Here is a 25831-nt window from a genome sequence, read left to right on the forward strand (position 1 = left end):
AAATACATTTACAATATAATACTATATACATAAATATTTAGTATTTGTTTTCCTTTAGTTTTTTAGGTTAGGTTTAGGTTCTTGGGGGTATGTTTTTTTTTTTTTTTTTAGGATTTTGCCAAAAACTTAGTAGAGCTTACATTGTTCAATAACATTGATTAAAAAAATTTGTTTATCATTTTTTTTCTTTTCTTAAGTCTTTGTTTTACATCAGTAAGCGTTTTTTTTTTTTTTTTTTTTTTTTTTTTTTTTGAGTAATCTTTTTTTTTTTTTTTTTTTTTGGTATTTTTGGTATTTTCAGTTTAGGATTTTGCGAGCAGTTGCAGCATTCGCCTTGGGGCCATTTTCATATTTTCTTGGGGATATCAAAAAACCAAATGCCACAGCATTGTTTACATTACATGTAAATGCCAATTCTTAAATTTTGAATTTTGTTTTGTTTTTTTTTTTTTTTTGTCAAATTTCTCAAACTAAATGGTTACATATATATATAAATTTTGTATATATATAGTTTTTGTTTGTATATACGCTTTAATCATAGGTTAATACTTGTAGAAAATGCTTATCGCTTTTTGTTTTTCATGTCTCTCTCAATTATTATTATTATTATTTTTTTGTTTTTTTTGTTCATTCTTAATTTTTGTCTTGCGGGGTGAATGTAAGAGTTAATAATGTCAGCTTCGATTTGGATTTAGAATTCTTTTCGTCTATATAGATTTCTTCATGATTCTTGGTTCCTTCCTTTCCTTCCGTCTTTCTTTTGAGGTGCTCTTGAGCGGTGGGTTAGACGCACACACACACATGCACATGCACATACACATTGGTTTCATTTCAGGTCAGTTTATATATTCAATTTGGTTTTCATATTTATATATCTGTGATACCCTTGCAGTTGTTAAAAGTAAAACACACAAATTTCGATAAACATATTGATTTTGTTTTTTTTTTTGTGTCTTTCCTTCCAAATTTGGAATTTCGATTTCTTTCTTGAGGAATTCCTCAACTTGACATCGGCTCTTTATATCTAATATTTGATTATATTTAAAGTTCTTTTTGGTTTTTCAGAATTATTATGTACAATTGCCTGGATTTGTTTTTGAAGACGTTTGGAAATGATAAAAAGTAAGTGAAGCATGAACTAACGTAAAGTAATATCGAAAATTTTGAAATTGAAATCAAACATCAGCTTTCAAATCGAATTTAACTAGAGTACTATATTAAGAAGAACTTATTTTACAATTATGCATAGACTAGTTCCCTGTTGCATGAGTTCGGAGCGAGGTAAACTTGACTCTCATTTATACGGGGATCATCATAATCATAAACTTGGCTCTATACGCACATTTTAATAATAGAACATCTTTTGTGGATTCAGCATTAGATTAACATAGAACTAAATGACAACGTTCCGTTTATGTCAACATTTTTCGAGTACATTCATTTCTCTTTTCTGTCTGTCTTTTTTTTGTTTTTGAAGGGAGGGAGAAATTTTGTTTTATTTACAATGCCAAATATTTGGGTATAGTCTTGGTAAAATATCTTCGGTTGGACTATAACTGTTCGGAATTCTACATAAAAAAATTTAAGAAATTAAATGGCAAATTGAGACAAAGTATAAATATATTATGAAGTTATTTTTGTGAGCAAAACTGATCATTATTAATTTTGTTTGGATTTAAAGCCGAGTTTAATGGGCATTTTTTTTTAAATAGAAGCTGAACTCAAGTAATTCTATAAAATATATGTAAATATTTTAGTGGGGAATTACAAATGAATGTCATTACAAATGAAATGAATTTATATATAATCTGTTGGGATTTATGTAGAAGTTTCATAAGTATTTTAAATAGCATTTTCAATCCAAAAAAATCATAAATTAATGTCTAAAATTTATATATAATTTATTAATAATTCTGTTGGGATTTATGTAGAAGTTTCATAGGTACTATATTTCAATAGCATTTTCAATCCAAAAAAAAAAAAATCATATCAAATCTGGGATATTTTCATTTTGAGACAGTTAGAGCTTTTTGTTTTTTTAGATTAGATTCTTTTTTGTTGTCATTATCTTTGGCAAGTGTTGCTGCAAGTCTGGTTGGTGTTTCGGTTACCTACATTACTGCTCTACATTGGTGTCTAAAACACGATATATTTTAGACTATGCAAGAGTAGTAAGCGTAAAGCGTATTGTTGCTAATTGGATATATACGTAATTTGCTTGATGTTGTTTTCAAATGAGATTATAATGTGAACTGCGTTTGAAGCGCTGTTTCCAGATGTGCGAAATAAATGACATGCAAAAAATCTATATATTTCACAAGTTCAATATATTTTATAGTGACCGTTTTTAGCAACTTTTGTGTGCCTACATTTGTCATCGAAATGGTAAAAAAAAAATGCATGGTCACACCACTAAAGCATTGGAAAATGTGTTTATAAAAACAAAACGATTGTGAATAATTTCTGTGGTGGAATTTCGTTCAGTTCTTCAGTTCCTAGCATAAAATAATGAAAGGGTATCGATATTCCAATCAGCTTTTAAGAAAACGAAAAAAATAGACAATTATAACAACCAAGTTGTAAAACTTATGAAATTAGTTCACACTAAAATTTGTGATACTTGCTAAATCTAAAGCTTATTCTCAGTGGAATTTCGTTCAGTTTTTCAGTTCCCAGCATAAAATAATTAATGGCTATCGATATTCCAATCAGCTTTTAAGAAAACGAAAAAATAGACAATTATAACAACCAAGTTGTAAAACTAATGAAATTAGTTTTATGTTCATCTATTTCTTTCAATAATTTAGTCAATTTAATAAACGATTGTTAAGTGTGGTCATGAATTTAAAGTTTTTAACCATTTCGGAGCCAAATTTAGGCACACAAAAGTGGCTGAAATGGTCACACTAAAATTTGTGAAAATTGCCAAATCCTAAAGCTTATTCTCAGCTCATTTAATTCGTTCAACTGGGAACAGCGCTTAAGTCGTGTGAATGCTTTATATGCTCATGATTAAGTACTTAATTACTAAAGTTGATAAAAAAAAAAAAAAAAAACAAACCAACAACAAACTCACATCAACTACTAACTGCAAGGGTATTTTTTGTCATCCATTTTGTTTTTGTTTTTTTTTCAAATTATCGAATTAGTCTTTGGCAAGTGTTGTTGAAAGTCTGGTTGAGTATTGCTCTGTAGAAGTTCAGTTCGAGTTGTGTGTGTGTGTGTGTTGATGCTTTCTTGTTGCTGTTGTTGTTGTTGTGGTGGTGGTGGTGTTGTTTAGTAACGTCTTCCGCTACCTTGGCTGCCTTGGCTGGCACAGCCGCCGCCATCGCTGCTGCCTTGGCTGGCGCCATCGGCGGCCCAACGCTTGCGTCTCGCCTCCTTGGCAGCCTGCATTTGGGCTGCCACACGGCTGGTGCTGGGCGCCATATCAAAGCTGGCATACAGCTCGACCTCATCGTCGGTGGCATCGCGTGGTGTATTGTGCTGCAGCTGCAGCTGTTGCAGCTGCTGTTGTTGCAGCTGTTGCAGTTGCTGCTGCTGCTGCTGTTGCTGTTGCTGCTGTTGCTGCTGTTGATGCTCAAGTGCAACGGCAACGGAGGCCATGGCATAGGCGCGTGCATCCATTTGGATGGCACAGCTGCCGGTGCCAATGTTAATGCCAATGCCGCCAATGGCGCCAGTTTGGTTTGGTGTTAACAGTCCAGTGTTGTTGTAGTCCGGTGTTGTTATTGTTGTTGTTCCAGTTGTTGTGTTGTTGTCACTCAAATTGAGCGCCAACTGTTGTTGTTGCTGCTGCTGCTGCTGATGTTGCTGATGTTGTGGTTGCTGCTGCTGTTGCGGCTGATCCAAATCGAAACTCACATTCTTACTGTCTCATCCACCCCGATGGACTTGCACGGTGGCCTCGGCGGACTCCTGCTGTCGCAACTGCTGACGATACGCATCCAGCTCGGGCATGCGATAGGTGCCTAAATTCACCTGCACCATGAGCGTCTCCATGATCCGTTCGTTCTTCATCGACTTCGAGGGCAGAACAACGGTGAGCAGTTCGCTGGGCGAAATGCGGCATAGATTCAAATCCCGCGTCAAACGCTCCATGATGCACTCAAATTCAAATTGTGTATCCTTATTGGGATGATTCTTTAGCTTTCCCACCTTGTTCTGTGCCCACGCCAGCATTGCCTCAAATTTACGGATCTCCGGTGTCTGCAATTCCCGGCACATGATCATCTGCACCATCGACTCGGACAGATTCAAAAATTCGGGGCATTTGAACAGCGAATGCGCCTTGCTCTCAACGAACGATAGTATCATGTTGACCAACTCGGAAGCGGATGTGTAGCGCCAGTAGTAATTCTCCAGCGAAATCAGCATTGGACAGACGACTTCGATCCTCAAAAATTGCTTGCAGTGATGGAAGCACGCCTGCAGCAGCTCCGGCAGATCGTAATGCTCCGCCGCGCACAGTAGACCTAAAGATTCAACAAATTGATTTTGTAATATTTTATGAATTTAGTTTTAGGAGTAATATTTTCTTATTTCAAGTTGTAGATTCAAAAGATAGCATCGAAATCGATTTTAGTATGAATTCGTTTTTAGAAGTACAATTTTCTTATTTTAAGTTGTACTAAATTCAAAAGATAGCATCGAAATCGATTTTAGTATGAATTCGTTTTTAGAAGTACAATTTTCTTATTTCAAGTTGTAGATTCAAAAGATAGCATCGAAATCGATTTTAGTATGAATTCGTTTTTAGAAGTACAATTTTCTTATTTTAAGTTGTACTAGATTCAAAAGATAGCATCGAAATTGTTAAGTCTAGATTCGATTTACCAACATTTCAATAGAAAGATAGATTTCGATTTTATATTCGATTCAATTAGAAACAGATTCGTATCGATTTAGTAAGCATTTGATTTACTATAGATTCAATTTCAAGTTTTATTTCCAAACTTATTTCCATTCGAATTTTAGTTATATGTACTATACTCATTCAAAGTTTCAATTCCCAAGAATATGATTTACTATTCTTTTAGTTTAAAGAATATTTTTAATCTTCCTAGAATATACTAAATTAATATACCAAAAAATTACTGACATATACCAAATAGATTTACATCTCTTTGGTCAATCGATTTAGTTCAGGTCAGTATTGTTATTTAAAGAAAATATTTGTAATATAATAATAATAATATTACACCGAAAAATACTAAAATATATGCAAAATCGATTAACAACTTATTGGTCAATCGATTTAGTATACATCAGTATATTTTCGGTATATTAATTTAGTATTCTCTTAAAATACACTAAATATTACACCGAAAAATACTAAAATATACAGAATCGATTAACATCTTATTGGGCAATCGATTTAGTATACATCAGTATATTTTCGGTATATTAATTTAGTATTCTCTTCAAATACACTAAATATTACACCGAAAAATACTAAAATATACAGAATCGATTAACATCTTATTGGGCAATCGATTTAGTATACATCAGTATATTTTCGGTATATTAATTTAGTATTCTCTTCAAATACACTAAATATTACACCGAAAAATACTAAAATATATGCAGAATCGATTAACAACTTATTGGTCAATCGACTTAGGATACATCAGTATATTTTCGGTATATTAATTTAGTATAACTCGGTATATTCTTTCCCGCAGTCTTCTCAAAATACACCATATCAATATACCGAAAAAATACTAACTTACAATAAATCGATTGACGATTTAGTATACATCAGTATATTTTTGGTATATTAATTTAGTATATTCTTCGGTATATTCTTTCCCGCATTCTTCTCAAAATACACCATATCAATATACCGAAAAAATACTAACTTACATTAATCGATTGACATCTCTTTTTTCTATCACTTTCAAAAGTTCTTTTGCAATCTGAGCTTACCTGGTATGGAGACACAGGTCAAAGGGCAAGTGCCAGTGTGTAGATAGTCGAGCAGCACTCGAAATGTGTCCGGGTCGAACTCGATGATGTTGAACTCGGTCTGGGCGAGCTTAGCCCGGTCCACTTTCTGGGCATCGGCGCAGACGGAGAGACGCGGCACCGCCAACTGATTGTTGCCCGGCTTGTCCTTGTCCTTGTCTTTACTATCTCTGTCTGCCAGGTTTATACGGGCGTTTTCATTTATTTTTTTTGTTTTTTATTTTTATTGTGGTTGGTAATTTGGAATTCGAATTTTGGGTGTTTCGATGATCGATTTATTTATCGGGTTTAATCGTTTATTTGGTTTGGTTGTCGGTTTTTTTTTTGTTTTTTTTTTTAAGGTCGGTTTGGTTTGGTTGGAAATTTGCGGACGCGATTTAAATTTAATTATAAAACGAATATCAAATCAAAAGTTAAATGGAAGGCAAATGATATTATTTTGGTTCGTCGTAAGGAAATCAAATCGTGAGCAGAAGAGATATAGAAAGAGACAGAGCGAGAGAGAGAGAGAGAGAGCGAGGCGGGTGGTTGTGGCGCGTGGTGAGATGAGAAATGGAAGAATTTTGTTTATTTTAGTATTAATTTGATGAAATTTTTGTATCGATCAATAATATAATTTATTTCATTTTTGTTGTAATATATGAAAAAGAGATAGAATAACAGAGAGAGAGAGAGAGAGAGAGAGAGAGAGAGAGAGAGATAGAAAAATTGCGAAGTGGTGAATTCGGTGTGTTTTTTGAGTTTGTGGTGAATATGCGCTTTTGGCAGATTTAAGATTGCGAATGAAAGTGGAAATTTGTGTATCAATATGTGCAATGAATGCCGATTTTTGGTGCAGAATCGATATAAATATATATATAGATCAGGTATAGCAGGTGAAAGTTTGAACAAGAACGAAATGAGCATACATGATATAAGAATTGAGAATTAGAGACAGACAGAGAGAGAGAATAGTAAGGTAAGTTTTCAGTTTTCGAAACATTTAGCCAAATAGACAGGAAAAGAAAATGGAAACGCAAATATAATACGATTGCCACAGCCGATTTGTGAATGAGAAAAGAGTTCAAGACACGTCCAAGGATATTTGAGGCGAAAAATGCCCAATACAAAAAACATAAATCATTTCGTGGGGGAAATGGTAAATGAAAAAGAAAACCAGAGGACAACACAACACAAGAGGGAAAGAGAACGGCAACAGCAACGATAACGATAACGATACCGATAAATTACAAATTCATCGCATATATGCGATCGATATATATATTGTGGTGAGAGAGAGAGAGAGAGAGACAGAGAGTCGTGCGACGTGCGATTTTTCATTCGATATATTTTTTAGATTAGTTTGGTTTTGGTTTGGTTTGCGATTTAGTTTAGTTTAGTTAGTTTTTGGTTAGCCAAGAAGTCAAACAGGCGTTAGGCAGTAGACAGTAGTAGTAGTAGTATTTAGTGGTATTTAGGAGCAATAACAAAACAGGCAGAGTTACGTAGTTACGAACGTAGGATATTATTCATATATTATTATTATTATTCGGTGTGTACCAAGTACCAAGAACGTAGAACGTAGGAGACGAAGACGTTGTAATATATATTGTGTATGTGTGTGAGTGTGTATGTGTGAGTGTGAGTTTTGAGGAAAGTCAATTACATAATAGAGAAATCGATCGAGAGACCGATAGAGCGAGTGAGAGAGAGAGAGAGAGAGAAAGAGAGAACAAAACGGAGAGAAAAAGAACAAGAACACGCATCGATATTGTTGCATTGCATTAAATGAAAACTCTTACTCGAACAATCCGTCGACGATATCCATTTCTTTTTATCATCCGGATTCAATTGATTCGAATTCTTATTCCTTATCGATCGCCCCCAGCCAGCGGTGATCGTCCCCAGCCTCGAGAATGCTCGCTTCACCATCGGCGACGATGGCACGCTCTTCGGTCGAATCGAATCCGAGTCCGGTACGGTCAAATAGTTGTTGCTCTTCGGCTTTTGGTTCTGCGGCGAGACGAGCGACGGCGCCGGACGTGCAAAGATCTCAGCGACCGGAATTTGCGGTGAGCCAAAGCCAGTCTGTATGCCATACAGCATTTCCTTTAAGAACACACACAAACACACAGTTTTCATAAAAATCCATTCTTTTTATAATCATATATACAGAGTATTTGGTATATATATATAGTACTTAGTAAAAAGTATTTAGTATTTGATATTTGGACTTAGTATTTAGTACTCAGTTATCAGTATTTTGTACTCAGTATTCAGTATTTTGTACTCAGTATTCAGTATTTAGTATATATGTATGTATATAGTATAAAGTATTTAGTATTTGATATTTGGACTTAGTATTTAGTACTCAGTATTCAGTATTTTTTATTTAGTATTCAGTATAGAGTAGTATAGAGTATTTAGTATATATGTATGTATGCATATAGTACATAGTAAAAAGTATTTAGTATTTGATATTTGGACTTAGTATTTAGTACTCAGTTATCAGTATTTTTATACCCGCTACCCATAGGGTAGAAGGGTATTATAACTTTGTGCCGCCAGGAAATGTATGTAACAGGTAGAAGAAGGCATCTCCGACCCTATAAAGTATATATATTCTTGATCAACGTCAACAGCCGAGACGATCTAGCCATGTCCGTCTGTCAGTCCGTCCGTATGAAACACTGGATCTCAGAGACTATAAGAGATAGAGCTATAATTTTTTTTCGACAGCATTTGTTATGTTTGCACGCAGATCATTTGGTATATTTTTAGTATTTTTGCAGTATATTTTGGGAAAAACATATTTTGAGAAAAACACCGCAAATTATATTTCTGTTATTTAAAATGGGGTACAATCGGCTGTAGCTTTCTTACTTGTTTATTTAGTATTCAGTATAGAGTACATGTCGTAGTATTTACTATAGTACTTAATACACTTAAGGTCCATGTCGAATTTATACGGCACTTTGGAAAACTAGCGCATTACTTTCTGGTCCGAAATATTACAATATTAAAAGACGGAAAGTAACAGTCGAGTGTGCGAGAGTCGAGATACCTGCTATATATTTTGATTGACAACAAAAGTTGGTATATTGTTATACCATAGAATACTAAAATATCCATTATATTAAATTTTGTGCTCTGATAGAAATTTTAGTATTTTTTTCGGTATATAAATATACCAAATATAATCTTCGTCATATTGACAGTATTTTTGGTATATCAAGTTGGTATATTCGAATAAAAACGTATACGGAGTATAGGTTATTTTGTACTCTGTGGTATATTTTTGTATTTTTGGGTATATCGATATACCAAATATATCCTTCGGATATATTCTATTTTTTAGTATTTTGTTATACTATAGAATACTAAAATATACCAGATTATCAGGAAAAACAACTAAGACCCGTAGTAAGTAGGATTTTCTTAAGTATCTTCTACAATTTTTACCAATCATAAGTCCTGTAGTTATTATTATATGTATGTATACAACATCACTCGGTATTATTCCTTAAATATGCCAAAATTTATATACCAGAAAAAATACTAAAAAAAGAAAGACTATATTTGGTATATTGATATACTATTACATTCAAAATATACTATAGAGTCAACCAAAGCAACTTAGACCCATTTGTTTGCCGCATAAAATTATTTCTTAAATAACAACCGGAAATCATAAATACTATATTTTTTTTTTTATAAAACATTAATGAATACTGATTCTAAGTCAAACTATAAAATTTGGGCTTTTCTTTTGTATCGAATAATGAAAGCAGAGAAATATTTATAAAATTACATCTTAAAAGTAGTAGCTTTAAGTGAGGTTTTTGATAGCTTAGATGTGGACCTTAAGTTTTCGTATATATGAGTGAAGAAGAAGAAGTCGGTAAGTTACCTGAAAAACGCGACTGCGTACTCCCAAGATGGCACGCACACCAATGAGGCGTGCCTTCTGCTTGGACTGACCCACCAGAAAGACCACATCGAAGAGATGGGCATTTGTGAGGCACGATGGTTCATCATTTAGAAATACACGCGTAAAGTCTTTGGCTAGCTGATCGTAGTCTTCAAATTGATCTCGCACCGAGTCCAGCAGCGGCGACGATGGTCTCATGTGGCCTAAGAATAGATATTTTCAAATTTCAATTGTTAGCAATGCAGATAAGCATTTCAAAGACTGGTATATAAAAGTGCATGCATTGATTTCATTTAGTATTTTTAGTATAAAGTATGTACAATTTCTTTTAGTGCAGAAAATTCTTTTCCTCATATTTTTCGCGTTTCCTGCAACATTTTTGTAGAACAAATTCTTTCATTTAATCTCGAACTGTGCATTGCACAAATATTTTCAGTATGGTGCATGCAAAGTGAATGTAAAAGTATTTTCAAGTGTGCCCAGCAAACCACAGAAAAAATGTCCTTAAAAGTGTCTCAAAAAATGTGCATAGAAATTAAACTTTTTCAATATGAGAATTGTAGGGATAAGCTGGTTATGGTATGTATATTTATTATTGCACCATCTTGTTGTTCATATATTTATTTGTTTGTTTCTAAGCATCAAAATTGCGTTGTTCTAGCAAATTGAGAAAATAGTTTAACATTTAATACGCACTTAATATATCTGCATAAAATTGCGCTTTAAAATTTAATTCAACCTGAACTAAGTGACTGACTGATTAGACTTGTGATTTTGCATTAAAGAAAATGTACTTTAAAACATGTTACGAAATTTCGTGGGAAGCTTTGAATAAATTCAGCATGAGAATGAAGAATTCTTGAGGAAAAAAACACTTCAAATCATTTCTTGCAAAGAATTTGAGAGATGCTGAGGTTTGAGCTACAGTTGAAAGTGCTTTTGCAAAATGTGTGAAATTTGCTGTTAACATACAACATATACATATTTATGTGTGTGTCACTTATTAAAAAAAGGGAGCAAGAGTGATGAAGAGAGAGAGGAAGAGAGAGAGCAAGAGAAGAAGATGGAAGACGAAGGCGTTGCTAAGCCATAAAGAATTAAGCAAAAAGATGGAAACCCTTTCTCGTCAGGACAACCAATTGCTACGCAGCTCACATAACTCGAAGAATATGTGTTTGTGAGTGTGTGTGTGGGGTGTGTGTGTGTGTGTGTGGGTGTAGAATGTGTGTCATCAATCATAGTGGAAACCCTTTGGCGCAGTGCTCGCAGCTCGAAGCTTGGCGTGTTTCTTACAGCTACAACAACAAGAATATTGCTGAACAACGCATTTTTTTGTTGTCGATGTTGGTGGGAAAGAGAAAGGGGAAGCAAGGGGGAGCAAGGAGGCAAGGACGAGGGCCGCAGCTGGCATATGGAAATCGTGTTATGCACTTGACAACAGGCTCACGTTACCAGCTGCTTTCTGCAAGTGATTCCCCTGCCCTGCCCCCCTCTTGACCCCTCCTCCTACACCTGTCCTGTTCTGTTCTGCTCTGTACGATTCCATTCCATTCCATTCGATTTCGTTTCGATTTCGTTTCGATTCATTTGCTTTGTTTGCCTGCAATAGACCAAACTTTTTTGCACTTTTTATACCCGCTATCCATAGGGTAGAAGGGTATTATAACTTTGTGCCGGCAGGAAGTGTATGTAACAGGTAGAAGAAGGCATCTCTGACCCTATAAAGTATATATATTCTTGTCTGTCCGTCTGTCCGTCAGTCCGTATGAAACACTGGATCTCAGAGACTATAAGAGATAGAGCTATAATTTTTTTTCGACAGCATTTGTTATGTTTGCACGCAGATCAAGTTTGTTTTAAATTTTTGCCACGCCCACTTCCGCCCCCGCAAATCAAAAAAATCGAATAACAAGCCTAATTTTAAAGCTAAAGTTGCGAATTTTGGTATATACAATAATTACTGTAGTAGTTATGATAAATTTGGTTGCGATCAGATAAATATTGGGGAAGTTATTAAAGAAATACTTTAGTATGGGCAAAAGCGCCTACTTACTAGGGGTCTTTGGTATATTGTGCCGTTTATGGTATATTTTGAGTGCGGTACTATATCGATATACCACATATACCAGTTGGTATATTTTTAGTATTTTTGCAGTATATTTTTGGTATATTTTGAGAAAAATACCGCAAAATATATTGCTTTTATTAAAAATGGGTAGCGGGTATCTCACAGTCGAGCACACTCGACTGTAACTTTCTTACTTCTTTTTTTTGTGGAGGGAAAAGATGAATGGACGCTCAGGTGAATGCGGGTTATTACCATCAAATAGCAAATAGCAAACAGCATATACAAATACAAATAGCAGCGAGCTGTAAAATTTGCTAGTGTAATCAATAGCCCAATAGTCAGCACAGTCGGCACTTCAACGCAGCTGCTCCCTTCTTTTGTTTGCCAGTTATGCGATGTAAATAAGTATTATGGCTCGCATTGTGTGCTTCACAAATTGATAATTGTGCTTTTTTTAATACTCGATACCCTGCAGAAAATGTAACAGGCAGAAATAAGCATCTTCGTTTTCTATTCTTCAAAAGTCGAGACTTTATAGTTAAATATGACTGTCTGTTCGTATGAACACCGAGATCTCAGAAATCTGGAGATAGAGCTATCATTTTTCAAAGTTCACATATTTGCGACCAAATTGTAGAAGGTTTTAAAGGACTGATTTAATATACCAAAACACGGCTGCTTCTGTCAAGTCTTCGTAGCCTTGTTTAACATGGTGGTATATTTTGTGTTCTATGCTCTATTTTGAAAGTTGTATGTTAGTATATCCATATACCCAATATAGTCTTCGTTATTTTTTTAGTATTTGTTGGTGTATTAATTTGGTATATTGTGTATATTAAGTATAGTATATTTTGTACTCTTTGGTATATTTGTGTATATTTGGTATATTTTTTGTTCAATGGTATATTTTGAATGTTGTAGTATATCCATATACCCAATATAGTCTTCGATATTTTTTTTTAGTATTTGTTGGTATATTAATTTGGTATATTGCGTATATCAAGTATAGTGTATTTTGTACACTTTGGTATATTTTGTGTTCTATGGTATATTTTGAATGTTGTAGTATATCCATATACCCAATATAGTCTTCGATTTTTTTTTAGTATTTGTTGGTATATTAATTTGGTATATTGTGTATATTAAGTATAGTATATTTTGTACTCTTTGGTATATTTGTGTATATTTGGTATATTTTGTGTTCTATGGTATATTTTGAATGTTGTAGTATATCCATATACCCAATATAGTCTTCGATTTTTTTTAGTATTTGTTGGTATATTAATTTGGTATATTGCGTATATTAAGTATAGTATATTTTGTACTCTTTGGTATATTTTTTGTATTTTTCGGATTTTTAACGAATTTTCGTTGAAAACGCATATCCATTATATTAAATTTTGTGCTCTAATAGAAATTTCAGTATTTTTTCGGTATATCAAATATACCAAATATAATCTTCGTCATATTGACAGTATTTTTGGAATAAAAACGCATTCGGAGTATAGGTTATTTTGTACTCTGTGGTATATTTTTTGGTATTTTTGGGTATATCGATATACCAAATATATCCTTCGGTATATTTTTTAGTACTTTGTGACTTTTTAATTTGGCGTATTTAATTGAAAACGGAGAGTGAGTATAGTAAATTTTGTACTCTATGATATTTTTTAGTATTTTCGGTATATATTTTACGAATAACCCAGCAATGTTGACGGGTATCTCACAGTCGAGTAGCTTTCACACTCGTTTGCTTTTCAAGAACAAGAACAGCTAAATTCAAAGCTCTTATATGCATGCATAATTTTTTGCTCTTTTATGTATTTACAATTATTGTTGGCTCGCAGATTTCACGTTGTTGAATTACATTTTGAAGTTATAGAGTCAGCATAAAGTCATCGCTTTAAGCTTTTAGTTTTTATTCAGCTACTGCTTAAAAGGAAATGTTGTTTCGATTTCGATTTCTTGGTTTTTGTCTATATTCAAAACGAATAATGAATTGCAATCTAGCTACGCACACAAATGAATTGTGCTATTTAATTGCCGTTATCCATTGCAAACATTTAATAGTAAAATGAATTCTTGCACTTTAGCTGGACAACACAAAGTTATTGCTGCAGCTTAAGAGCTCAACAAAAGTCCATTTGTCTATCCGTCTGTCTGTCCGTCTGTCTGTCTGTCCGTCTGTTTGTTGTGAAAAGCATTTGCAACAATTTAATCAGCTTAGGAAGCTTGTTCGCATTCTGATGCCAGAACTGGTGATTTGTGTTTTTGATCCATTTGCTTATTGGTCAATCTAATTGAGTCGAGAGTGCAAAAGTTGTATCAGTGTGTGTGTGTGTGTGAGGAGCGATTCCCAAGTGAGTGAAAGAGAGAAATTCTATCAATTCATAATTTGCATGAATTTAATATGCATAACTGGAGTTCGAATTGGGAAGGAATGGGGACAGAAATGTATTTGAGTTAGTATATAAATATACTATATATATATGTATATTTAGCATATAAATATACTGAATTTGTATGTAAGTGTGTGTGTTTGTTTGAATAAATCAAATTGGATTTGTTTTGTTGGATGCAACAAATAAATAACAAGAAATCTAAACAAATCTGAACAACAACAGCAACAACGCGACGGGTGTGAGTGTGAGTGTGTGGGTGAGGCTGTGTGTGTGTGTGTGTGTGTGTTAGTGGCAAGACGCAAAAGATTGACCACAGCAGATAAAGTGTGCAATATTTCTTGGCCACTGGACAACTGAAGATACGCCGAGACAGACAGACAGACAGTTGGGAAGGAGCTGGGCGGCCGGAAGTGGGCGTGGCAGCAAACAGATTGTGCTGCAGGATTTGTCACAGAGAGAGAGAGAGAAGAGGGGAGGGGAGAAACTTGCATGCTGCCAACGAGTGCAAACAGAAGCGGATGTGTTAATGGCGGAAACGGAAGTGTAAGCTACAGCCACCAGCTGTCTAAGTATGCGAGTGTGTGTGCGTGTATGTATGTGTGTGGCAAGGCGGAAGTGTTGCAACAACAATGGAGCACAGCGGCAGGCGACAATAGCAACAAACAGCAACGGCAACAGCATCATCATCATCATCATCATCATCAACAACAAACAACAAGCAACTAGGCAAAAACGATTAATCATGCAGAGAGAGTCGAAGTAAAACATTTAAACAAACTCTGTGACGAAGGTTGTGACGAGTGTGTGTGTGTGTGTGTGTGTGTGTGTTAAATGTGTGAGCAGAGCATAAAGTTCCAATTTCAATTCATATGATTAAAATGCAACTCAAATTTTAAGTATTCACTTCAAACAGAACAAAAAGAAAAAGAATAACACAAAAATCTTTTAAAACTTTCAGTAAATATATTTAATATTATTGTAGTCTAAGCAAAACTGAATAAATTACAAAATTCAATTGGAAATAAATATGATAAATTTCAATTGAAATAAGTAAAAAGTAAGTTGAAGTAATCGAATTCATTTTAAAAATTTTGAATAAAATAAAAAATACATATAATAAAACTAAAATAATTCTCATAAAAGCAGATAAATAATGTGGAAAGTAATAAAATATCTATATCAGAATACAATATATAATATAATGCAAAAACAATCATTCATTTGGGTTAAAAAAAAAACATGGCTCAAAATGAAAGTTTATAAATAGTTCGAATACGAAGAATCAAACACAGATTTATAATTAAAATAATTTGTAGTCAGTTAAATATAGACATTTATAATAAAATAAATACGCAGAAATATAAATTTATTTTTGTTTAAATTAAATAAAATCATAAATTCAAATGTTGATAAGAATATACGCAACAAAAATACAAGTAGATAAACAAAAAAAAACTAAAAAACAAGTAAGAAAGTTACAGTCGAGTGTGCTCGACTGTGAGATACCCGCTACCCATTTTTAATAAAGGCAAAATATTGCGGTATCATTTTCAAAATATACCGAAAATACTAAAAAAATACTGAAAATATACCAAATGGTATATGTGGTATCGATATAGTACACCATTCAAAATATACCATAGACGGCACAATATACCAGATTGTCGGCGTTTTCGCCCATTCAAAAGTATTTCTTTAATAACTTCCAACATTTTTATCTGATCGCAACCAAATTCTCAGAAATCATAACTACTATAGTAGTTATTGTATATACCAAAATTCGCAACTCTATCTTCAAAATTACGCTTGTTAATAGATTTGATTTGATTTGCGGGGGCGGAAGTGGGCGTGGAAAAAATTTGAAGCAAACTTGATCTGCGTGCAAACATAACAAATGCTGTCGAAAAATAATTATAGCTCTATCTCTTATAGTCTCTGAGATCTAGGTGTTCATACGAACAGACGGACAGACAGACAGACGGACATGGCTAGATCGACTCGTCTGTTGACTCTGATCAAGAATATATATACTTTTTAGGGTCGGAGATGCCTCCTTCTACCTGTTACATACATTTCCTGCCGGCACAAAGTTATAATACCCTTCTACCCTATGGGTAGCGGGTATAAAAAAGAAATGAAAACACAAAACTAAGATTAAGAAAATATGAATGTAAAATATGTGAAATATTTGAAATAAAATCGAATTTTAAACAAAATCATTATCATTTTTGGACTCAGTTCTTTTCTCCATATGTGTGGCAAGTTTGCTAGTGTGTGTGTGTGTGTATGTGTGTGTGTGCGTGGGGGTTGTGTACACATACTATGTCGCAGACAGAGATGCATCACAGTTGCACAGCACAAATCGTGGCCAAACAACGTGCTCGTTGCTGTTATGCTTGTTGTTGCCATTGTTGTTGTTGTTGTTGTTGCTGACGACAATCGTTGTTGGTGTTGCTGTTGTTGTTGCAGTTGTGTATTGTGTGTCGTCGAGTGATTGTCGCTCGCTTTGGCATTGACATTGCAATTGCAATAGCAGCAAGTGTTGTTGTAGTGTAATTGTAATTGTTGTTCTGATTGTTCATCGTGTTGTTGTTGTTGTTGTTGTAGGTGTTGCTGCTGTTCTTGCAGTCGATTGTTGTCTAAGACTCTGGCATGCAACATTTTGAAATATTCATCCTCACCAATGGGCCGCCAGGAGCCGCGTCTATAGGGCTTCGGTATCTGTCCAGTCTCCGCATGATTCGATAGATTCATCACCAGATCCTCCAACATCTGGGAGCGCGTTCGCTCCTGCATCCTGGCGAACTTGGGCGCCGAATACGAGGCACGCTCTCCATTCACAATCTTCGTCAACAGCCATTCACTGCAAACAGATGGATGATGGAAGATGGGTTGAAGGGTTGAATTGTTGAAGGACGAATGGCAATGGCATTCACAATTTCATTTCTTTTTTTTGACTTACCGAAACATGGGACCCTTCTCGAACACCGACTGCTCCCAGAGGTAGGGCTTGTAGGCGCCCACCTCGTCACGTGTCACCACAGACACCTCGTAGCGTGTGGGCTTGTGTTTGATTCGCGCCGAGACACGCACCTGAAAAACGCAAACAGAATGAAACAGAATTCAAGTGGATTGCCATAAGTAGTCAATATAAAAAGCAGGAGGAGCAGGAGTCGAATCCAACTTTTTAATCGCCTGATGGGATTACCATATTATCAACTATTCATGCACTTGTAATTTCTTAAGAGTATTGCAATTAAAGTCGCACATATTTGTGGTTAATTACTTCTTTGAGTTAACTCTTTTTCATTTAAATTTCGCATTTACAATCAGTTTATCATATTCATATTCGACTTCAAATGCAGAGTGTTAAAAAACTGATGTAATTTGATTAATTCACAGTTTTTATTGATGTTGTATGAAAACTTTATAAACTAGTTGCATTCAGTTGCCTGTCGTGCGCTGAAGACAAACCAACCAACGATTATATAGTATTGTAATATGAAAACCAAATATAAAACTATTCAAATTGAATATAATTTTGTGTTATATAGCGAAATATTTTCAAACATTATACGAATTTTAAGAAAATGCAGCAAAGTCAAGCAGCAAGATAAACATATTTATGCAGAGGTAAGTTGTAAAAATGTGTTTTAAATTGGTCATTTAAACGCAACTGGTGCATCTATTATACTGTTGTTGTTCGCCGATTGAAGCTAGAAAACAGCTTAAAATGGCCAATTCATAAAGTGAAATACCAGGCGAACATAAGCCAGCAGCAAGCAGAAATACAGCAAGTGACTGACATATTTAGCAGCGCCATCTATCGTATTTAGTAGCGCCATCTAACGGTCTTACAATTACGATCAAAATTTGCTCCTCAAAGAACGGCTGAGAAGTTACACTTCATTAGGTGAAATACCAGGCGAACATAAATCAGCAGCAAGCAGAAATACAGCAAGTCACTGAAATATTTAGTAACGCCATCTATTGTTTGCCCTTGCAATCACTCTTGGTGCTCCTCAAAGTATACCTTGAAATTGAATATATCTGATGTGAACTTAGCGCGCCAATTCAAATTTAGAATTTTAGCGCATCGACAAAATAAAAAATCCGTTAAAATTTAAAAATGGACAAAAATGCAATAAATCCGCTTTTTTTTTGGCCTTTTGAAGGACGATCGGAATGTCCTTTGGCACAGGGATACCTCTACGTAATACAACCCGACTGGCATCTCCCAAAGGACGAAAATCCTTACAGGATCGGAGAAATAAAGAACGTTTTGTTATTAGAAAATAAGTTACAACTCGCGAAGGTCCTTGAGTGTCCTGGCAATGGATGTGTGAAAATGTGTATATTGATGAGACCTATCGACTGGCCAAAGGACATTGCAATCGCCCATGCGGTTCTCCAATTATCCTGGAATTTGTGACTTCAATTTTGAAAAAAATTAAACCCGTAGATAATTCCATACTTTTTTCATGCCGATCGATAGAGCTCGTCCTTGCGATCCTAGCAATATGTGTCCCTTGAATATGTGACAGGACATGACCGAGATATAGCTACTTTTCTGAAAATTATCCTTGTCGGATCCTCAAAGTATGCTACAAAAAATTGCAGTGCGCCAATTTCAAAATTGAAATTTGAATTCGACCGACAGACCGATGATATTGTTGTTGTTGGTCAAGGTTGAAGCCACAAGGCTGAAAATTGCCAATTCATAAGGTAAAATACCAGGCGAACATAAATCAGCAGTAAGTAGAAATGCAGCAAGTCACTGGCGTATTTAGTAGCGCCATCTATCATATTTAGTACCGCCATCTACCGGTCTTGGAAGTACGATCAAAGTGTGCCCCTCAAAGTATGCCACAAAAATTGAATACTTGTGCAGTGAACGCGCAACGCGCCAATTTTAAATTTGAACGCAATCCAAAGATCGACGAAGGTTAAGCGCCAATTGTAAATTTGAACACAACCGAAATATCAATGATATTTTTGTTGTTGGTCGCCTGAAGCCACAATGAACGTCTAAAAAGTGCCAATTCATAATGTGAAATACCAGGCGAACATAAATTAGCAGCAAGCAGAAATACAGCAAGTCACTGAAATATTTAGTAGCGCCATCTATGGTCGGCACTTCCAATTATTACTCGAATTGGCGCACCCCCAAAGTATGCAACGTGAAATTTAATATTTCTGAAATGGACTGAACTAGCGCGCCAATTTGAAATTTAACATTTTAACGCGCTAACAAAAGCAAATTTCGCGAAATTTGAAAATTTTTTGTATGAAACAAGTTCTTTAATACAGAAAAATGATCTTTACTTTCGTTTTATTGGCTAAATCTTTAAGGAACTCATAACTTAAAAATAGCCTTGTAATGCTGAAGAAATTTCGTTTTTTTTAGCAGTTGAAGACAAATTTAGTGTATTTGCATTCGTTGGTTAGTAATCAGGGTTAAGAGAGAAACACAATAAAGCTTTTAAATAGTTTTTCATTTGTATCTATTAAGACGCTATTAACAATTTGAAATAGTTTTTTTTATTTTCAGCTGTTTTACTAGATGACTCACCAATATGAAGGTGTGCAGAAAGTGACTTTTGATGCAGGCGGGACTGAAGCGGGTGTTGTCCGCCTCGAGGAACACTACGCAAACGATGTCATTGCCAATGTGTCGCTTGCGTTGCAATTTCTGTGGATCGTGTTTCTCGTATGGCAGCAGAGTGGACACATGGAACATGATCTCGATGTTGCGCCAGTTGGTATAAACGGAGAATAGACCTGAGCGAGAGAGAGAGAGAAAAAGATAGAGAACGAAAACAGTAGTAGAAAGAGAAAGAATGAGAGCTTGATAAATAATTTTACCTGTTAGGTCATGCACCGTATCAAGGCCACCTTTGTATTTATCAAAGCCACGGAGTCGAACACGATCGCCGAGCAGCGTGAGGAACTCATCGAAGAGCGGTGAATTTTCATTATTGTCCAGAATTTGCTCTTCCGAATATTGATCCTCTTTGACGAAAATGACGCCAACTTTTAATTCGGATTTAATAAAAACCTAAGCGAGAGAGAATATGCGAATGATTGTCAATTAAGTGATAGAATAGATTAAACATTCAACTTGCCTGATCTAATTTTAGTAATTCTTCTGGCGTATCGGGTAATTGTCCTAATGTTAAAGGTGGATTTAAATTAACTTCTTTACCTAAAGATCTAACTACCTCCTCGCGATTGTATCTGCAAATGTAAAATGCATTAATAATAATGATAAATGATAAATGATAGATCAAATTGAATTCTTACCTGTCGGCAAAGACACAGGAGGCCGGTATCAGTCCATGGACCGTATAGGAACCAGCTCGCACCAGAATGCGAAACTGATCGCGTCCATTGAGCGTCTCTTGTTTGATGGATAGTATGACGGGACCGAGATCCTCATCACTCGTAAAGTAATTCCAATGTTCGGTGCCATAGAAATACTTCTCATACGTCTCCTGCTCCACAGAGATCAATTCGAATGCCCCCTGCTGATCCCATTGCTCCTCGATGGTCGTTTTCTTTCTCGGACTTGGCGTTGCCTCCGAGTCCTCATCGTCCTCATACAGATCACTGCATTCGCGCTCCAAATACGCATCGCTGGCACTCCCAGCCCGTATATCCTCATGCTCCGAATCGCTCTCATCCCAGATCGTATGCGGTGTGGGCAGCGTTATCTTTTGCCTCGAACATTCTATCCAATAGCCGGGTGTGGGCATCAAATTGTGCGGATACTCCTCACAGAATTCATCTGCAAGAGAAAATAATATGTCCAAATATTTGGCATAAATATATTTGGAAATAACAAAATAATTGTTTAAGTTTAAGAAGAATGAAATTATTAGCATTAAATTAAAAGAAAGTGCGAGGCAAAGAAATTTTAAAATTTAAACTAGTTGCTGGACAACAATTGAATTCTTTTGTTTTCTTATCATAAGGTAAAATACCAGGTGAACATAAATCAGTAGAAAGCATATTTAGTAGCGCCATCTATTGTTCAATCTTGCAAATACGATCAAAAAAGGGTGCACCTCAAAGTATGCTACAAAAATTGAATACTATTGAAGTGAACACTGCGAATTCGAATGCAAACAAGTGATAAAAAATTGAAAAACAAATCTTTCGCAAATATTAGATGATAGAATTTAGACCTAATATCAAAGAGAAGATTGTGAATTTAAGTTCTTTTGAATTACTAAAATATATACTTGTATATTCTTAATTTTCAGCTATAATCTGCTCGATAGCAAAGCATTTACTGCGATGCCAGCAATTGTGTAACCGGAGACAACAGCCGCAGCTGTTGTCGTTAAATCTGATTTAATTGGTAATTAGGTTTGTTAACGTCAAATTAACAAAGCGAGCCAAAGCGATGAGACCACTGACCATTGAAATACGCGCCTATTAATGGCCATTGGCAATGCCAAGCCAAGTAAACCACAAATGTTGCAACGGTCTTAAGCATGCTTAACATGTTCATTGTAACTGCAGCTGTTGTCGTTGCTGTTGTCGTTGCTGTTGTCGTTGCTGTTGTCGTTGCTGTTGCTGCAACTGCCACAACATTCATTTGCCTCAACTCATCAACAGCATCGTCGTTATCCCTGTCTGTTGCTGTTTGTTGCCTCTTGACAATTTGATGCCTCAACCGCAACACACACACACACACACACACACACATATACACACACCTAGACAGATCCTCAGAAGAGTCAGTGTGTGGATGATGATGATGGCCCTCATCTCATCTCATCTCTTGCCGCACATTAAGTGCAATCGATATGTGCAATTGCAAATGCAACCGTTGCCCGCTATGGCCACTAACATTAACGTTAACAACGGTAACTGAGCTTCTGAGGTTGTTCTGAGGTTGTGTGTGTGTGTGTGTGTGTGTGCATGACTGCTGAATACTGTAAATAGTTTTCACTTTGTTAATCAACTGCAGACAATGAATCTCTCTCTCTCTCTCTCTAATCTGCTCTTCAACTTGCGTGCAACTTTTTTGGCATCTGTTTCAATTTTCTTATATATACAATGATATTTTTATATTATAACTTTGTGCCGGCAGGAAATGTATGTAATAACTATAGTAGTTATAATTCCTGAAAATTTACTTGCAATCAGATAAAAATTGTTGAAGTTATTAAGGAAATACTTTTGTATGGGCAAAAACGCCTACTTACAAGGGGTCTTAGGTGCTTTTGCTGACAATCTGGCACATTGTGCCTTCTATGGTATATTTTGAATAGTGTACTGTATCGATATACCAAACATACCATTCGGTATATTTTTAGTATTTTTTTTTTAGTATTTTCTGTATATTTTGCAAATGATACCTCAATATTTTGCCTTTATTAAAAATGTGTAGCGGGTATCTCACAGTCGAGCACACTCGACTGTAACTTTCTTACTTATTTTTGTTGGTCACTTGAATTTGCTATTAACGGCTGAAAGGTGTCAATTCATAGGGTGACATACCAGGTGAACATAAATCAGTAGCAGGCAGAAATGCAGCAAATCATTGTTGTATTAGCAACGCCATCTATCGCTAAATATTGGAATTAGAATTGAAAGTGGAGTGCCCCTCAAAGTATGCTACATAAATGTAATACTTTTGCAGTGATCGTAATCAAGAGATCGATGAATATCATGCGCCAATTTAAAGTTTATGTATAAAGATTATTATTGTCTTAAGAGGATCAGTTTGGTGTTCATTCCTCATTCTCATAGCTAATGTCCAAGGTGTTTTTGATTTTTGCCTTAATAAATCACAGCGATAAATGTTCTTTACGGTCCTTGGTTTCTTGTTATTAGTTAGCGTACGAATTGTGATGACTATTTTCGTATTATTTAGCTCATTAGATCATTTTTTTATTTTTATATATATTCTTTATTTAAATTCTATGATTAGATCATTTGATCATTTAAAATAGCGTTAGAAATTGCTCAGGTGAAGAGATAGAGAGAGATGACCTACAGCTTATAAACAGTTTAATTTATATAAAAACAATTTTAAAAGCAATAATTAGTAAAAAAAATCTGAGAACCTAAACTAATCAAATACTTTTCAAATTTCGATAAATAAGTTTAAATGTAACAACTTGCGATTGCTTAATTCGTTCACAAAGTTCGGCAAAAATAACACAACTTTTAATCCACAGCAAAGAGAGACGGAGAGAGAGAGAGAGAGTAGGCAATAGTTTGCCACATTTAGACGCAGCGCTTGTTGCGGCTATTGTGGCATTGATTGTATGTGTGTGTGTGTGTGTGTGTGTGTGTGCGTTGCAAGCAAGCAATTGCTGTTGCTGTTGAGGCTTGCCAGTTGAAATGGCAGCCAATTGCCATCAAACTACGAATAGTCGAGTCGTGTAAACAAAATAATTTAGTGCAATTCAATTAAAATGCAAATACCGCAACACTCTGGGCCAAAAGCAACCAGATGCCTGCCACGCACACACACACACACACACACACACACACACATACATACATACGCAGGATATGGCAAACAGCTGTGCCACATGAACCATAAAAGGAGCAAAGTTTCAAACCTCTGATTGAGCTGGAAATTTGATGTGGCACGCACACACACCATGCAAGTATCTATGTGTCTGTATGTGTGTGTGTGTGTGTGTGTGAGTGCGACGCGTAAGTCAATAATGGGCCAACTGGCGTACGATAAAGTCTATGTTTCATGACTTTGATAGACGTCGCTCCCAAGTTGCTCTTCTACACAGTGCGAAAAAGTTGATACTTTTCACTTTTCACTTGTTGTGATTAACTTTAATTTCTTTAGTTTTTATAATAAATTCATCAATTGTTTTAAATTAAAATATATGTATATGGAACAAGCTTCAAAAACTTCGTGTTCTTACGTTTCCTTTTTCTTGTACAGTCACGCTTAATATTGGATCGATCTTTCGATAACATTTTTCATAATGTTGGTTAATGTAAAATTAAGAAATAATTCTGTTACATTACATACGCTAACGATGTTATTTTAGATTTAACATTTTAAACTTTGGTATTGTATTTTTGAAATTATAAAAGAAGAAACTGAAGAAACTACAACACATATCATAATAATACAATTCTACCTAATGTAATGTAAATATTAAAATAAAGAATTTTTTGGCATATATATAGACAGCTGGGAACTTTGAAATAGCAGTGTTTAAAAATTGAAAAATATTATTATAAACACAACTTCGAGACAAAAATTTCATATAAAAGTAATAATTTATGTAATTCAGAGTTTTATCAATATAATACAAAATATATATACAAGTAGTTGCATTCAGAACTTAAAAGAGACTCTATCGAATTATTGATTTAAGAGAATTTAATTTAAGCAACAATTTAATTAAAAGTGATAAAATAAAATAAAATCATAAGTGCATCATTCTATATTCTATTTATACTAAATTGTAGCTTTAAGCTTATTAATTTTTGTATTTTATTTTACAACAGCAGAAATCAAGTTTGGTAAATCGGAACTTTTTTTTGCAGTGTTTAATGCTGTTACTATTGCCACAGTTGGCTGCTGCTGCTGTTGTTGTTGCTGTTGTTGCTGCCTCTTCTTGGCTTGAGGAACATAATGTGGCACGACATGTGAGCAGTCTTGGCAATAAAATGCGATGCGGCAGCCACAACAGCAACATCAGAAGCAGCCGTAGGACCAACTATGATCTAATTAAGGAGCACCGCGTGTTTACCGCAACATGTAGCAAGTAGCAAGTTGCGAGTTGAGAAGCATGTGACGTTTATCATGTTGCATACTTTTAGCACAGCTGCTGCTGCTGCTGTTCCTCTTGCCACAGACAATTATGCACACACACAAAGAGAGAGGAAGAGACAGCCATAAAACAACAACATGACCCCGGACACAGACCTAGACCCAGAATCGGAATCGGAGTCGGAGTCGGAACCCAAGTCTAAACAGCTTCACAGCAGTCTGTGTGCTCAGCGGTATCTCAATGTCTATCTGTCTCTCTGTCTGTCTGTCCGTCCATTTTGTCGGTGGGTCTGACAGAGCCTCGGGGCTGTCTAATTCAAATTTGAATAACTCGCAATATGCGCCGCTAAGTATGCTATGAAATTGGCCACTGTCGACAGCATCGGTGTTTCTTTCTTTCCTTCGCTTAGCTTATTTATAAGTATATATAGTATACATACATATGTATGTTTGTTTGTTAGCATACTCTACGCAAAGTCACTCTCAATTGGCATTGACTTTGGTACAAAATGAAGGCAAAAAGTGTTGTTGATATATGAATCTTAAGACATAAATTGAATAACAAACAAGTAAGAAAGCTACAGTCGAATAAAAGAAATATATTTTGCGGTATATCTCTCAAAATATACCGAATATACTGAAAAAATACCAAAAATATACCAAATTATATATTAGGTATATCGATATGGTACCGCATTCAAAATAATCATAACTAC

The 25831-nt window shown here is 35.1% G+C and overlaps 1 protein-coding gene across 1 annotated transcript in view; it reads right to left on the bottom strand.

Moving 5' to 3' along the window:
• Positions 1–272: 272 nt before the first annotated feature.
• LOC132795956 (uncharacterized) overlaps positions 273–25831 on the bottom strand; it is a 172855-nt gene continuing 147296 nt past the window's right edge. Inside the window, 10 exon segments of the mRNA XM_060806926.1 lie at positions 273–4475; positions 5929–6141; positions 7749–8055; positions 9857–10080; positions 17029–17210; positions 17310–17440; positions 19920–20128; positions 20213–20405; positions 20473–20584; positions 20651–21134. Of these exon segments, the coding sequence (XP_060662909.1) occupies positions 3277–4475; positions 5929–6141; positions 7749–8055; positions 9857–10080; positions 17029–17210; positions 17310–17440; positions 19920–20128; positions 20213–20405; positions 20473–20584; positions 20651–21134 (3254 nt within the window). The 3' untranslated portion in view covers positions 273–3276.

This window comes from Drosophila nasuta, chromosome X (assembly GCF_023558535.2).
Source record: "Drosophila nasuta strain 15112-1781.00 chromosome X, ASM2355853v1, whole genome shotgun sequence".
Classification (NCBI taxonomy): Eukaryota; Metazoa; Arthropoda; class Insecta; order Diptera; family Drosophilidae; genus Drosophila; species Drosophila nasuta.